Source organism: Mobula hypostoma, chromosome 15 (genome assembly GCF_963921235.1).
Source record: "Mobula hypostoma chromosome 15, sMobHyp1.1, whole genome shotgun sequence".
NCBI classification, from domain to species: domain Eukaryota; kingdom Metazoa; phylum Chordata; class Chondrichthyes; order Myliobatiformes; family Myliobatidae; genus Mobula; species Mobula hypostoma.
Genome location: NC_086111.1, coordinates 15,849,194 through 15,866,085, shown reverse-complemented (window position 1 = coordinate 15,866,085; position 16,892 = coordinate 15,849,194). Strand labels below are relative to the sequence as shown.

Genomic DNA, 16,892 nt, shown 5'->3' with positions numbered 1-16,892 from the left:
CAGAGGCTTAGGCAACTTTCCCCATCAGGCAGAGGCCTGGGCAACACCTCCCCTTCAGGCACAACTTTCCCTTCCCATAGCAGTTAGTGCCTCACTTTACAGTGCACCAGCTGTTAGATTGGCCTTCATTTCACACTGCTGTCTGAAAGGAGTTTGTACGTTCTCCCTGTGACTGCATGAGTTTCCTCCAGATGCTCTGGTTTCCTGTTTCTTAAATGACTGGCTCTGCTGATAAACCTGGTCTTCCTCCATTCCTGTTAAGTAACAGATCTAAAGGAGAAAAGCTTAAGGGTGGGCTGTGGTGATGAAGAGGGGAGTGAGAGCAGCGTATTTCCACCATTTGCAAAGGATGAGGTAGAAAATGGGATTCGACACCAGCTTTGTGGGAGAAGCCATAGACTGGCTGTAGCTGGTTGCCTCTCTGACTGGAGGTCTGTGACTAGTGGTGTGCCACAGGGATCGGAGATGGGGCCGGTGTTGTTTGTCATCTATAGCAAAGTTCCAGTTGATAATGCGGTAAACTGGAACAAGAAATTTACAGATGTCATCAAGCTTTTTCAGCTAGTCTAGATCACATTGCAAGCTCTGATAGCCTGCCTCCTTGAGCAGCGAGGAAGGCTGTCAAAGGTCTCAGCAGGACCTAGACCAGCTGGAAAGTGCAGATGGAATTTAACGCAGACAACTGTGAGGTGTCGCATTTTGGGAGGACAAACTAGGGTTGGACTTACACAGCAAATGGGAAGAGCGGTAGAACAGAGGGATCTGGGAATTCAGATCTATAATTCCTTGAAAGTGGTGTCACAGGTATAGGTAGGGTCATAAAGAAAACTTTGGCGCATTAGCCTTCATAAATCAAAGTACTGAGAAAATGAATACAGGAGATCAGATGTTCTGTTGAAGTTGTATGAGACATTGATAAGGCCTAATTTGGAGTATTGTGTGCAGTTCTGATCATCAGCCTACGGGAGAGAGATCAATTAGATAGAGTACCGAGAACATTTACAGGGATGTTGCCCGGGCTTGAGGATCTGAGCTATAGTGAAAGATTGAACAGGTTAGGACTTTATTACCTGGAGCGTAGAATAAAGGGAGATTCGATAGAGGTTTGCAAAATAATGAGGGGTATAAATAGAGTAAATGCAAGCAGGTTTGGGTGAGACTGGAACAAGAGTTCATAGGTTAAGGGTGAAAGGTGAAATATTTAAGCGGAACCTGAGGAAGAACTTCTTCACTTAGAGGGTGTGAGAGAGTGGAATGAGCTGCCAGCAGATGAGTACATGGATGGGAGGGGTATGGAGGGGTATGGCACTGGTGCAGGTCGATGGGACCAGGCAGAGTAAGAGTCTGGCACTGAAAGACCTGTTTCTGAGCTCTCTGACTCTCTGACTATGACTCTACATCAGGGGACACTGGTTTCAAACAGTAGTGAGATGTGAAGAGGATTGGGAATGAGGGCCAATCTTATAGAAGTACTTCCCCAGGGTAGGGGAGTCCAAAACTAGGGGACATAGATTTAGGGTGAGAGGGGAAGATTTAAAAGGGATCTCAGGAGGAATCTTTTCACATGGGGTGGTGAGTGGAAGGAACGAGCTGCCACAGGAAGTGGTTGAAGCAGGTGCAATAGTAAAATTTAACAAGTAATTGGGTAGGTACATGGAGGGAAAGAGACTGGAGGGAAATTATCTGAATTTCGGAAATGGTGACCAGCTAGGTGAGCAGTACATTTGGCATGGACTCATTGGGCCAAAGGTCCCTTATCCACAATGTAATGCACTGGAGTAACAATTACTCCATTCTGCTTTATTCTTGTGTACTGGAAATTGCAGTACAGGAAAAAAGTACAGGTTGCAGCCTTTCCCCAAAGAGCTCCCAGCAGGGGGCAGCATCTCTTCAACTAGCTGGCAGGTCGAAATTCCCTCCATGTAGGATGCAAAAGATTTATTAAATGCTTATTGTCTAAGATTAGTGAAAACCTAATGCAAATTGTTCAGAACTCTCTGCTTTACAGACAGAGGGAAATACAATAAATTCTGAGTTAGGATATCGATATTCATTGCCAAGAGCTGTTCAACAAATTGTAGCATTGCTCAGAGAGGATTTTGGAAATTGGACCCTGAAGGTACAATAATTGTATTGTACAGGGAGGGAACTAATTTAAATAATACAGAACATTAGCCATATTTATTTATTTATTTAAAGTGCCTTTAACACAGGGCACTTCACAAATCTATGGGAAAGCTTGGATAGATTGGTCAGTTTAAAGGAAAGATTAAAGATTAGCTTTATTTGTCACATCTATATTGAACTAGGCAAAGAAATGCGTCATTTGCGTCAAATCAAATCAAAGACAATTGTGCAGAGCAGCCCGCAAGAGTTACCATGTTTCAGTGCTCAAAACTCACTAATCCTAAATCTAACTATACGTACATACGTGTTGGGAATGTGGGAGGAAACTGGAGCACCAACAGGGGAGAATGTAAAGACTCTTTACAAATGGCAAATGGGAATCCAACCCTGATCTTACAGCTGCGGCTCTAAAGCACTTGCACCAACCAATATCACCTCTAAAATGAAACCCTGAAAGAGAGGTTGAGGTAGAAACCAGAGAAAACTTGGAGCCCACTTCCACAGATGCCTCAATATTGCCACACAAGTTTATAGGGAAGTTAAGAAGGTGGATCATGTGTTGACCTTCAGTAGTCAGGGGACTGAGTTCAAGAGCTGGATGCGAAAGTTTTGGAGAGGATGTAGAGGAGATTTACCAAGATGCTGCTTGGATTGGAGAGCATGTCTTATGAAAATAGGTTGAGAGAACTAAGGCTTTTCTCTTAGGAGCAAATGAGGATGAGGTGTATAAGAAGATAAGAGGCATAAGTCAAGTGGATAGCCAGACATGTTTTTCCCAGGGCAGAAATGGCTAATCCAAAGGGGCATCATTTTAAGGTGATTGTAGGAAAGCATAGAGGGATGTCAGAGGTAAGTTTTTTCACACAGAGAATGGTGGCTACATGGAACACTCTGCCAGGGATGGTGGTAGAGGCAGATACATTAGGGGCATTTAAGAATCTTTTATATGGGCACATGGATGACAGAAAAATGGAGGGCTAAGTAGGAAGCAAGGTTAGATTGATCTTAGAATAGGTTAAAAAGTTGGCACAACGTTGTGGGTCAAATGGCCTGTACTGTGCTGTAATGATCTATGTTCTATATTCCATATTCTGTGTTCTAAAGCACAGAGTTCAGCCATTAAACATGTGATCCAGCATGAGGAACAGGAATGTCTGGGAGAGTTTTAGTGCTGGAGGAGGTAAAGGAGATGTGGAGGGGCTAGAATACAGAGGATCCAAAAACTATGTGGGAATCTTAAAATAAAGTGTTGCTTAAAAGCCAGCTGCATCAGCAGTACATGGAATATGGAATCGATATAGAAGTAACAGGGGTGAGGATGAGGTTCAGAGCTGGTGATCTGAGGCAGGAGAAAGGCTGGCAGATGTCACCAAGGCTGTCTGCAGTAGAAGCTCAGCAGTTGGCACAGACAATGTGGGCTATTGAGCATGTTCCTAGGCTGTACTGTTCGATGTTCTACGTAGGTGTGTGTGGAATAGCCAGGCATAGTCAGCATGTGGGCTTGATGCTGTGCTAAAGGGCAACTTTGGATGGGAAATGGAAGGGAATTCAGGTGAATCCTATGGGAATGTCTGAGTTAGTGAATGAATGGGGAGTCCTTCCAGATAATTCTCTGGATAGATACAAATGGAATCTAATGAGTTCACTGGATGGGTGTTGGAGAGTGGCATGGTCAAAGGCTTGAGGAAAGATGAGAAGGGATAAGCAACTTCTTCGCATTTGCAAAAGATGCCCTCAGTGGTTTTCATGTCACCTCAGTGCCGAACTTTAGGTGGGATGGCAGACTGCAAGGGAGAGTTAGTCAGAATAAAAAGGTGGAGTGGAGGGTTGAGCAAGAGCTGGTGGGAGATGGGTAGATTCAGGTGGGGGGGCAAAGAAGAGGGACAGTAGAAACCACGTAAGAAGCTGGGAGGTGATAGGTGGAAGTGACAAGGTCCTGCTATTGGGGAGAAAATTTCAGCGTTAAGATTCAGAGATGATGAAAGAGTGGTGATGTATTTCCAAGTCAGGGTGATGCATGACAAAATTGTGAGTGGTATAGATGGGTAAACGCAAGCAGGAGTTGGGTGAGACTAGAGATAGAAGTTATGGGTTAAGGGTGAAAGGCAAAATGTATAAGGGGAACCTAAGGGGGAAATTTCCCCACTTAAAGGGTGAAAGTGTGGATATGTGACCATAAGACATAGGAGTCGATGTAGGCCATTCAGCCCATCGAGTCTACTCCACCATTCCATCATGGCTGATCCCGGATCCCACTCAACCCCATACACCTGCCTTCTCACCATATCCTTTGATGCCCTGACCGATCAGGAAACTATGAACTTCTGCCTTAAGTATACCCACGGACTTGGCCTCCACTGCAGTCTGTGGCAGAGCATTTCACAGATTCACTACTCTCTGGCTAAAAAAAATCCTCCTTACCCCCGTTCTGAAGGGTCACTCCTCAATTTTGAGGCTGTGCCCTCTAGTTCTAGATAGCCCCAACATTGGAAACATCCTCTCCACATCCACCCTATCTAGTCCTTTCCACATTTGGTAGGTTTCAATCAGATCCCCACGCATTCTTCTTAATTCCAGTGAGTACAGGCCCAAAGCTGCCAAACACTCCTCATATGTTAACCCCTTCATTCCCAGAGTCATCTTCATGAACCTCCTCTGGACTCCAATGACAACACATCTTATCTGAGACATGGAGCCCTAAACTGTTGACAATACTCCAAGTGCGACCTGACTAGTGTCTTATAAAAGCTCAGCATTATCTTCTTGCTTTTATATTCTATTCCCCTTGAAATAAATGCCAACATTGCATTTGCCTTCCTTACCACAGACTCAACCTGTAAAACAACCTTTCGGGAATCTTGCACGAGGATTCCTAAATCCCTGTGTATATCTGATGTTTGAACCTTCTCCCCATTTAGACGATAGTCCGCACTATTGTTCCTTTTACCAAAATGCATTATCATACATTTCCCAACCCTGTATTCCATCTGCCACTTTTTTGCCCATTCTTCCAATTTGACTAAGTCCCGCTGCAATCGCATTGCTTCCTCAGCACTACCTACCCCTCCACCTATCTTCATATCATCCGCAAACCTTGCCACAAAGCCATCAATTCTGTTTTCTATTCTAAATCATTGACAAACAATGCAAAAATGTGAAAAATACTGACCGCTGTGGAACACCACTAGTCACGGGCAGTCAACTAGAAAAGGCCCCCTTTATTCCCATTTATTGCCTCCTGTCTGTCAGCCATTGCCATAGGATTTTATCTTGTTAAACAGCCTCGTGTGCAGCGCCTTAACAAATGCCTTCTTAAAATCCAAGTAAAAGACATCCACTGCCTCTCCTTTGTCCACACTGTTTGTTACTTCCTCGAAGAACTCTAACAGATTTGTCAGGCAAGATTTCCCTTTACAGAAACCATGCTGACTTTGACTTACTTTATCATTAATCTCCAAGTGCCCCGAAAACTCACTCTTAATAATAGACCCCAACACTTTCCCAATCACTGAGGTTAGGTTAACTGGCCCATAATTTTCTTTCTTTTGCAGGATTTTTTTTCTCCCTTTTTAAGTGACACTTGCAATCTTCCAGTCCTCCAGGACCATGCCAGAATCAAGTGATTCTTGAAAGATCATGACCAATGGCTCTGTCATCTCTTCATCAACCTCTCTCAGGATTCTGGGATGTAGTCCATCTGGTCCAGGTGACTTATCCGCCTTAACACCTTTCAGTTTGCATGGCACTTTTTCCTTTGTAATAGCAATGGCACTCACTCCTGCTCCATGACACTCAGGACCTCTGGCACACTGCTCGTGTTCTGCACAGTGAAGACTGATGCAAAGTACCCATTAAGTTCATCTGCCATTTCTTTGTCCCCCATTACTACCTCACCAGAATAATTTTCCAGTGGTCCAATATCAACTCTTGCCTCCCTTTTATTCTTTATTTAACTGGAAAAACTTTCAGTATCCTGCTTTTTATTATTGGTTAGTTTGCCTTCATATTTCATCTTTTCCCTTCTTATAGCTTTTTTAGTTGCCTTTTGTTGGATTTTAAAAGCTTTCCAATCATCCAACTTCCCACTCATTTTTGCTGCCTTATATGCCCATTCCTTGACTTTTATGCAGTCCTTCACTTCCCTTGTCAGCCATGGTTGCCTACCCCTGCCATTTGAGAACTTCTTCTGTGGGACATATCTATCCTGTGCCTTGTGAACTATTCCCAGAAACTTCAACCACCTCTGCTCTGCCATCATCCCGGCAATTATCCTCCCTGAATCCACCTGGGCAAGCTCCTCTCTCATGTCTCTGTATTTCCCTTTATTCCATTGCGATACTGATACATCTGACTTCACTTCTCCCTCTCAAATTGCGGTATGAATTCAATCATATTATGATCACTGTCTCCTAAGGGTTCCTTTACATTAAGCTCCTTATTAAGATCTGGGTTATTACACAACACCCAGCCTAAGATAGTTTTTCCCTGAGTAGGCTCAAGCACAAGCTGCTCTAAAATGCCATCTCGTAGGCGTTCCAACAAATTCAAAAAAATCTTCCAGCAGAAATGGTGGATGCGGACCCCTGTGGAATATTGTTGTGTGTGGTAGGTCAGGATTGACACTTCACTCCTTAGTGAAACAGTAAACAATGGCCTTTGCTGGTCCTGGCTATGGCCTTCCTATTAATTAACCCCGTCAGTAAGGGCCATAATTGACAACCTCTGGCTTATAAAGCACAAGATATGTCAAACTCCCACTGTTCACACCTGCTGCCCAATCACTTAATGCATTTCATACAATTAAAAGTAACTAGTTGCTGTAATACCCATACTGATATCAGAAGTACAGGCAATCTTTGCAATGAAGCTGTATATGTAACTAGAATTTGCCCTTACAGAATTTACAAATAGCTACCCAAAATTCAAGATATGGAATAAAATTTATTGTTATGCAAAAAAAGTAAAAGATATAAACAGTTTTTTTCAACTTGCATTTCTTAACATGTGCTCAGATAATGAGGCTCTGTGTAATGGCAAATCGTGATTGTCTTCTAGGAATGCAACCCCTCTGTAACGAGGGAGTTATCTGCATTTACGTCCTCAGTTTTTAATCAATGCCCTATAGAAACCATCCTATCCAGATGCATCACAGCTTGGTGTGTAACTGCTCTGCCTCAAATTCCAAGAAATGGCAGAAAACTGTAGGCACACACCTCAATACAAAACAGAAAACAGCCTCCCCTCCATGGACTCTGTCTACACTTCCCCCAGTCTTGGTAAAGCAGCCAGCGTAATCAAAGATCCTTCCCACCCTGAACATTCTCTCTTCTTCCCTCCTCCCACTGGTAAAAGATACACAAGGCTTAAATAAGGCTTAAATGAATGTACCACCAGGCCCAAGGACATCTTCTATCCTGCTGTTTTATGACTATTGAATAATCCACTCTACGATAAGATGGACTGATGACTTCACGATCATTACCTTGCATCTTTTGCGTACCTGCATGCAATTTTTTTGCGATGGTAACACCGTTCTGCATTCTGTCACTGCTTTTTCCTTGTGCGATCTCAATGTTCTGATGTGATGAAATGATTTGCATGGATGGCATGCATGTCTACGTCTTTCACTACCTCAGTGGCAATAATAAACCAATTTACCATCTTATGTTTAAGGCAAGCAGTAAACAAAAGTGGTTCAGTGCTCAATTAGGATCTGCCCGCCCCTTCATTTACAATTTAACATTATTTCACCATGTCTGCTTCCTCTCTGCTGGTATCCATGCCTAAACAAAACCCAGCAACTCTGATGTGTGTTGCTTGAATTTCCAGCATCTGCAGAATTCCTGTTGTGTGCCCAACAAATTCAATGTTAGATTGTTCATCTGGCAGAAAGTTCTGGATTTCTGCTGTCCTCAGTGTGGACCAATAGGAAGGCTGTTGGATCTAGCATCTGCCTGTTGTAATACACACCCATCCTACAAAGGGCAAAGGGCAGAGAGAGGCTCAGTCAACTCTATCCACTCCCCACCCATCGCTCAACTGATGTCACAAATGGCTGGCAAATGAAACAACCCCTGCAACAAGAAACAAGTGTCCTCCAGTACACCCCAGGCAACGCATGCACAATACAGGAAACACTCTTTCCAAGTCATCTATGTGATGTTGCAGATGTACAAGACCATAACACCATGAGCCAATAAGACATAGGAGCAGAATTAGGCTATTCAGCCCATTGAGTCTGCTCCACCATTTGATCATGGCTGATTTATGATTCCTCTCAACCCCATTCTCATTGAGGCCCTTTCAATCTCCACATCAAATATATCCAATACTTAGCCTCCACAGCAATCTGTGGCAATGAATTCCCATGACTATGGCTGATTTTCTATCTCAAACACATTTTTCTCCATTCTCATTTGTAACCTTTGACCCCCTGACTAATCAAGAAGCTATCAACCTCTCCATTAAATATACCCAATAACTTGGCCTCCACAGCCATCTGTAACAATGAATTCCACAGATACACCACCCTCTGGCTAAAGAGGTTCTTCCTCATCTCTATTCTAAAGGGAAGTTCTGGCATTCTGGGGCTGTTCCCCTTATCCTAGACTCTCCCACTATAGGTAACATCCTCTCCACATCCACTCTATCTAGGTCTTTCAATATTCAATAGGTTTCAATGGATGCACATCGTCCTTTCCCAGCGTTAGGGAACTATGAACTAGAAGATGTATTTAAAGTGAAAGGGGAAAGATTTAATAGAACCAGGAGCAACTTCCTCACACAGAGGACAGTGGTATAAATTATGAGCTGCCAAAAGAAGAGGTTGAGGTAGGTGCACTGATAACACTTAAAAGACCCTTGGACAGGTGCATGGATAAGAAAGGTTCAGAGGAATGTGGGCCAAACACAGGCAAATGACACTAGCTTGGCACGGTATCTTAGTCAGCATGGAACAGGGTTAAGGTAATGTCCTGGCAAGGATAGTTTACAGTCAGCCCAGGCAAGAAGGCCTTTGAAGAGTGGTGTTTGAAGAGAATAGCCTCATTTGCACAGCTGAGACAAGATAAGGATGAAAGGCACGCACTGACCAGGGTAGGGGTTCCCGACCTTTTTTATGCCATGGACCATGACCATTAAATAAGGGGTCCATGGTCCCCAGATTGGGACCCCTGGACTAGGGTATCATTGGTAGTTATGATTTCTGTTGGCTGTTAACACATCTATCGTGAATGGTAATTGATCATGCAATGAGGAATTTGAACACACATTTTACCAAATGGTCAATATCTACAACTGCTAATCAATTCTGTATAAAAATGGCACTTATCTGTTCAAACTTTAGAACAGTTTCGTGGCAGGGACCATATTGTTCTCCTTCTGCACAAGTAAATAAAGTGCGATTGAGGAATGAGTGGGAGTTTTCAGAGTCCGGTTAATCAGCAATGCCAGCAAGAAAAACAAAGGGCATCTTTTACATAGCAAGATCCCAAAAGAAACAGGGGATCAATGAGCTATTTTCATAATATCAGCTGAGTACTGTATTAAATGTTGGCCAGATCATTGGGAGGGTTCTACCAGTTTCCATTGACCAGAGTCTTCTGTACCATACACAATGACAAGATGTCTTCGCTGATGTGTCTGCACTAGCACTAGGGTGCCAGCTCACACTCGGATCCCCGGTGTGATCCCTGAGCTCACAACTACAACAGCAGGTGTGCAAATTACAAACGTGTTCCCGTCTGGTCAGCAGAAAAGGCTGCAATCTATCATCACTGCAGGACGTGTCTGTGTCCAGGACAAAGAAGAGGGCAAGAAAAATCATTACCCACCCAGCAAACTGCATTTTGCAAAATACCCTTCTGGAAAGCACTATAGGGCTATAATAAAGAGCTTCATGCTATCTTAAAAGTTTCTTCCCCCCGTCAGTTAATCTGATTAACCATTCTAGTTAGCCCCCCAACCCCAAACATTATCTATTATCTCTGTCTCTGCATTGTAAACACTTTAAACCTCTGTTTTTAATGCTGTTTACATTGTAAATACATCCTGGTATTTATGTATTCACGCATATTTCATTCCATATCCAACCTTTAACCTCTAACTTTGTAAGCTTTTTTATATAATTTTTTATTCTTTTTAATTGTTGAATGTTGCTTTTATTGCATGTCATGCCCAGACCAACATACCATAGAAAATTTCTAATGCGGTGGATTCCAGTAAATTGGTCTACTGGTTAGTTGGGACAGCCACTCATTTGGGACAATTTTTAAAGAATGAAAACAAATTGAGAAAATAGACGGGATTACTTTCGTTTATTTGAGACACCATGCCGCTTAATTGGGACAGGAGGCTGTTGCCAAACAGTTTCTAACTAGGGTTAGTCACATGAATTTGCATGGCCGTTAGACACTACACCATGCTTAGAGTGACAGTGTCATTTGCATGTGTTTGTGTTCAAAAAGCAGTGATTTTTGTCATTAATAGTTGGCGAGAATTAGGCAGTAAGTCAATTTAGAATTCTTTGCTCACTGTGGCTGTAAGCATTCAGGCTTGAAGATTCCAGAAACAGCAGGGAGTGAAAATGAAATGATCTCACAACTTCAACCAGTTGGGAATCATGAAAAATTTAAAGGTATCAGCAATCACCTTAAATATTACAATGTAAATGAAGATTAGGAGGATGCAATTGTTGAAAGCATTATATGAAGGAAGTCCATTATCTACACTGGGTGTCTATGCTAATTTTGATCTTTTACAGTCAATCAAAAGAACGTGGCAGTATGTTGGCTATCCACCGTATCTGAAGATGACAGTGAAATCAGGAAAGTTTTTAAAGTGGAAAAGGCATTGCAATGGGATAGTTCTACTCTCCCAACCTCGGAAGTCCAGGTCCAGTGATACAAGTAGTCATCACAAACTGGGACCTTTTCTTGGTTGCAGTGGATAACCATGACTACTTCAGTGCCTTATCATGCACTTCACTCCCCACAAAGCAGAGCAGAAACACCTTCTTGGATCTCACTATTGATCTCATCCACCCAGTCTGCTGAGCTAACTTCACATGCTCGGGGTATGAGGCCTGCTGGCTACTCTCACCCAGTTTAGCTCACCTGTTGAGGTGGTGGACCGGGGTGTGGCCACTGTCACATGCAGACAGTTACTAGGAGTCACAGGTGAGGGCTGAGTGTCCAGTGGGAACTAAAGGTGAGTGAGTAGACTCAGAATGGACATGACAAGAGGTGCTCTCCCTCCTTGGCCACCCTATACACAGCAGCGTACACTGGAAGAACTCCTCTGTCCATACACAGTTTTATAGTACTGTAGTGGCATTGGTAGTGCTTTAATTTGTTCGATATTTCATTTAAATACATAATTTGTTACTCAGTTAAATGGTAGTTTATCTTTTTTACACCTTTTTAACTACTTCCATGAAACTTGGGCTAATTGGGACAGTCGCTTAATTGGGCCAAAACATAGTGGCCATGATGTGTCCTAATTAACTAGAATCCACTGTCAATGTCATTGTATATTTAATTAGTAAGGGCGTCAAAGGTTACAAGGAGTAGGCAGGAGAATGTGGTTGAGAGGGATAATAAATCAGCCATGATGGAATGGTGGAGCAGACTCAATGGGCCAAATGGCCTAAATCTGTTATTTTATGTGGTCTTATGGACTTATGTATACGGTGAATAAATCTAAGCCTTGAAACCACTGAATGGCTAACACATTCTGTATGCCGCTATATTCAATGGTCAATGAAACCCAAAGCATCAAGGTTCTATGTACAGTACATATACAAACCAGCCTCTTCCTTTAACACCTTTACGAGTTACCTCAGTGGAATTACTGAATAACTCTCCTGGTTAACAACAATTTGACTTGTGTCCTTCGTCATCCCTTAGTGCCCTGCTTCACTGCCTCTTACCTGAATGGATACGTCGCTGTAAGAGCCGCCGATAACCCCTGCAATGGCGAAGGTCATGTCATCGTGAATTGCGTAAGACCCATCCGGACAGATGTACTCTGTCTCGTCTACTTTAGTTAGCGAGGACCTCACAAATTCTAGCGACTGCTCCAAAGCGTAGGTGTCCTTGGAGCAGGTATCCAAGATGTGGGCACCCAACTTAATCCCCGGCAAAATGGAAGCATCCTTGTTTATCGCATCCAATGCGAAGAGCATTGCCTCAAGCCGCTGGATTCCGCGCTGCTCGTTGATCCTTCCACAGTCTTCCAAACCATTGCCCTTCTCATGAACTGGGAACAAACCCCCAATTACCAGGTCTCCTTCGATGGTGATTTCCTTCTTCCCAACAGCTGAGCTGCTGGAGGCAGGGAGGACCGTCTGCAGTAGGAAGTGCAGGAGAGTGAGAGGCAGTTGGAGGCACCTATCTAGCTTCTTCATAGTTGGGCTGCACACGGATCACAAAGCTCACAGAGGAGGCTGAATGAGATCCAGACACTGGAATTCAGTTACATCCTTCGAACGCATCAGCTGGCTGCAGAGTGAGATTTAGAGATTGTGTATTAGAGGTGGAGCATCACACAAAGAGGCAAGATGTGATTTAAATGTTGTGACAGAAATGTCACCATCACACTCTGTAGAATAAATCCGCAGAAGAATTTAAATAATTGTATATTCGAGAAACATCCACTCTGTTGTGTAGCAGAACTGCTGTCACTTGAGGTTAACTGGCCTAGAAATTCTTCTTTGAGTCTGAAAAGTAGCATTAAATCAGGGGGAAGCAATGGGCCAACAGATGGTTGGTTCCCAGAGAGCACCAAGGCAAAATTATACTGCAGGCAGAGGCCAGGAATAATCGAGTCATAGAGTCACCGAGCACAACAACACAGAAGCAGGCTCTTCAGCCCATCTAGTCCATGCCAAACTAATTCTGCCTAGTCTCATTGGCCTGCACCTGGACCATAGCCCTCCAGCCATGTACCTATCCAAACTTCTCTTAAATGTTGAAATCAAACCTCTATCCACCACTTCTACCAGCAGCTCACTCCACACTCTTACCACCCTCTGAGTGAAGAAGTTCCCCCTCAGGTTCCCCTTAAACATTTCACCTTGCACCCTTGTGTAACACCCTGGTTAAGATCTTTACTGCTATGCTGTAGTTATTTCATTTTGGCAGTTCTGTGACAGCAGTCTGATCTGCTTTCAGCCTGTTTGGGTTTGAGCTGAGATAAGAGGCTTTGTTGTTCAACTTAGGAATGTGCTGTCACCCAATCAGAATGGTGGAATTGGGAGAAGGTTCTGGAGAACGCTGGGCAGAGAGGTTTTGTGAGGGACACTGGCGTGGGTGAGGGTCTTTTTCTCGGCCGGAGCTGGGAGAAGACAGGAGGGAAGATGGCTGAGGGTGCCATCCCTGTTGCACAAGATGCTTCGTGCAGATGAATGGCTTCAAAGAGGAAGGATCAAATCTCCTGTGGGGGAGCCAGTTTATCGCAGATGGATTTTGACCGACATCCAGAAGAGTGAGTGGGCTTTCACGCAGACCGTGGGTCCAGTGCCTGAGTTAAAGACAACTTCAAGATGAGCTCCAACTTATGTGCACATTTGATTGTTTATGAGTAATGAGCCCTTTTTGTTTTTTTCTTTCTTTCCTTTAATAACTGTTTGCTTAAGTTAACATTCTTGAATATACTTCTTCATAATTGTATGCAGTGTACGATCTGTCACTTCCTGATGACGGGCGATTGCTGGGGGTAGTAAATCACACAGCATTCACCCAAACTGTGGTTTGGGTGGCGAGACATCCCAACCTCGTGGTTTTGGTGGGACCAAAGTCATCTACACTCTAGACTTATGAAACCTGAGAAAGGTGGGTTTCTCGCCACGGAGTCCTGTGGCTGTTAGCAAGGGCTAACGAGTCGCATTTCCAGAGATGCCTGGCAAAAAGGGGTTTCACCTATAACCTCCAGTTCTAGTCTCACCCAATCTCAATGGAAAACGATTGCCTGCATTTACCCTATCCATTTGATACCCCTCTATCAAATTTCCCCTCATTCCTTCTGGGCTCCAGAGAATAAAGTACTAACCATTCCCTATAATTCAGGTCCTTAAATCCCACAAAATCCTCGTAAATTTTCTCTATACCTTTTTCAATCTTATTGATATCTTCCCTGTAGGTAGGTTCTGTAGAACAGGCTCAACAGAACTGACACACTCAGCTGCAGGGCAGAAGTGAGAGTTGTAGGCTGCAGTAGGAAGGGAGGAGCATCAGATCAGTTGAGATAGATGATGGGCATTTTCAGATTAAGAATGAGGCAGTGGATGGTTGTGATTGGCTGATGGAATGACAGGGGGAATGGTGTTGGTTGTGACTTGATTGAGGATGTTGGAGATCATGATGGGGAGGAGTTCGAAGATGCAAGGAAGGGCCAAACTGAGAATCTTAACATGCTAATCCACCTGAAGCTAGGTCCTCAGTGCTGGGTGACAAACAACCAGGCTAACTGGTGTGAGGCACATCAGTACCTCTACTCCCTCACGAGGCTAAAGATATTCAGCATGTCTCCGTTGACGATCACCAACTTTTATTGACACACCATGGAAAGTGTCCTATCTGAATGCATTTTGGCTTTGTATGGCAACTGCTCTGCCTGAGATCACAGAAATCTGCCCAGACACATCACAGAAACCAACCTCTCCTCCATGGATTCTGTCTGCACTCCCCACTGCCTTAGTAAAGCAGCCAACATAATCAAAGACCCCACCCACCTTGAACATTCTCCCATCTCCCCCCTTCCACTGAAGATGCAAGGCCTGAAAGCATGTACCTCCAGGCTCAAAGACAGCATCTACCCACTGTTACGGACTATTGAACAGACTTCTAGTTGGATAAGATGGACTATTGACCTCACAATCTACCACATCATGGCCTTGTACCTTATTGTCTACCTGCAATGCACTTTCTCTGGAACTGTAACACTTTCTTCTGCATTCTGTTATTGTTTTCCTTTGCACTACCTCAACGTACCGGTGTGATGAACTGATCTCTTTGGGGTGACGTGCAAAACACAGATATTTACTGTACCCCGGTACATGTGACAACAATAAACTAATTTGCCAATATTGCTGCTCACAAGCAGAGAAACAAAGGGAATGGCATCTAGCTGTGCATTTGGTGCCTTTACATCACCTGCATATCAAGCAGAAAGTAGACTGAAAAGAAAACGGGGGTTCTTGTGGTAGGTGCCCCAGTACAGTTCACAGTCTGCTGCCCTAAAGAATTCTACACCAGGGTGGTTCTGAGTAGTCGACGCATTCTCTGACACAAACTTGCCCTTAGGCTAATCAGTGCTGTCACCTAGAACTACCACTCTGACAAATCTTGCTTTCCCATCTCAGGAGCTGCTGCACAACGATGAAATTTCCTTCATCTTTAATTACGAATGCAAAAGGCATTGCAATATGGATGTAATGTGTCCTGCCCACCCATCTTTATCCTGCACCTGAAGGTCTGTCCTATCCCCATCTTCAGTCTCTTCACCTCCTTATGTTCAATTATCAGCAGAAGCCTGGCAAAGTCTTTCCTTTGATCACTGTCTCCCAGCGCCCTTTATAACATCCATCTCCTTCCACCCATCCAGAATGTTGTCAAAGTAATCTTATAATTATATTCCCTTTGTCCTCAATTCCCAATGACTGAAATAAATCCAATTTTACTCTCTTCCATTCCCGCTTCACGTTAAACAACTAAATCACCACAGATCTCCTGAGTCTAATGGAAACAATCACAATTTGTCTGGTTTTTGTTTTATAACCATATAACCATATAACAATTACAGCACGGAAACAGGCCATCTTGGCCCTTCTAGTCCGTGCCGAACTCTTACTCTCACTTAGTCCCACCGACCTGCACTCAGCCCATAACCCTCCATTCCTTTCCTGTCCATATATCTATCCATTTTAACTTTAAACGACAACATCGAACCTGCCTCAACCGCTTCTGCTGGAAGCTAGTTCCACACAACTACCACTCTCTGAGTAAAGAAGTTCCCCCTCATGTTACCCCTAAACTTTTGCCCTTTAACTCTCAACTCATGTCCTCTTGTTTGAATCTCCCTGACTCTCAATGGAAAAAGCCTATCCATGTCATCTCTATCTATCCCCCTCAGAATTTTAAATACCTCCATCATGTCCCCCCATCAACCTTCTATGCTCCAAAGAATAAAGACCCAACCTGTTCAACCTTTCTCTGTAACTTAGGAGATGAAACCCAGGTAACATTCTTGTAAATCTTCTCTGTACTCTCTCTAATTTTGTTGACATCTTTCCTAAAATTCGGTGACCAGAACTGTACACAGTACTCCAAATTTGGCCTTACCAATGCCTTGTACAATTTCAACATTACATCCCAACTCCTATACTCAATGCTCTGATTTATAAAGGCCAGCACACCAAAAGCTTTCTTTATCACCCTATTCACATGAGATTCCACCTTCAGGGAACTATGCACTATTATTCCTAGATCCCTCAGTTCTACTGCATTCTTCAATGCCCTACCATTTACCATGTATGTCCTATTTTGATTAGTCCTACCAAAATGTAGCACCTCACATTTATCAGCATAAAACTCCATCTGCCATCTTTCAGCCCACTCTTCTAACTGGCCTAGATCTCTCTGCAAACTTTAAAAACCTACTTCATTATCCACAACTCCACCTATCTTAGTATCATTTGCATACTTACTCATCCAATTTACCACCCCATCATCCAGATCATTAATATTTATGACAAACAACTTTGGACC

General features: G+C 43.5%; 1 protein-coding gene across 3 annotated transcripts in view; it reads right to left on the bottom strand.

Annotated features, from left to right (window-relative positions):
* Positions 1–16,892, bottom strand: part of grm2a (glutamate receptor, metabotropic 2a) — a 73,149-nt gene that overhangs the window by 34,255 nt on the left and 22,002 nt on the right. For all 3 annotated transcript variants that reach the window (XM_063067775.1, XM_063067774.1, XM_063067776.1), the window contains one exon: positions 12,056–12,626. In XM_063067775.1, the coding sequence (XP_062923845.1) occupies positions 12,056–12,532 (477 nt within the window). In that variant the 5' untranslated portion in view covers positions 12,533–12,626. The remainder of the gene's footprint in view (positions 1–12,055; positions 12,627–16,892) is intronic.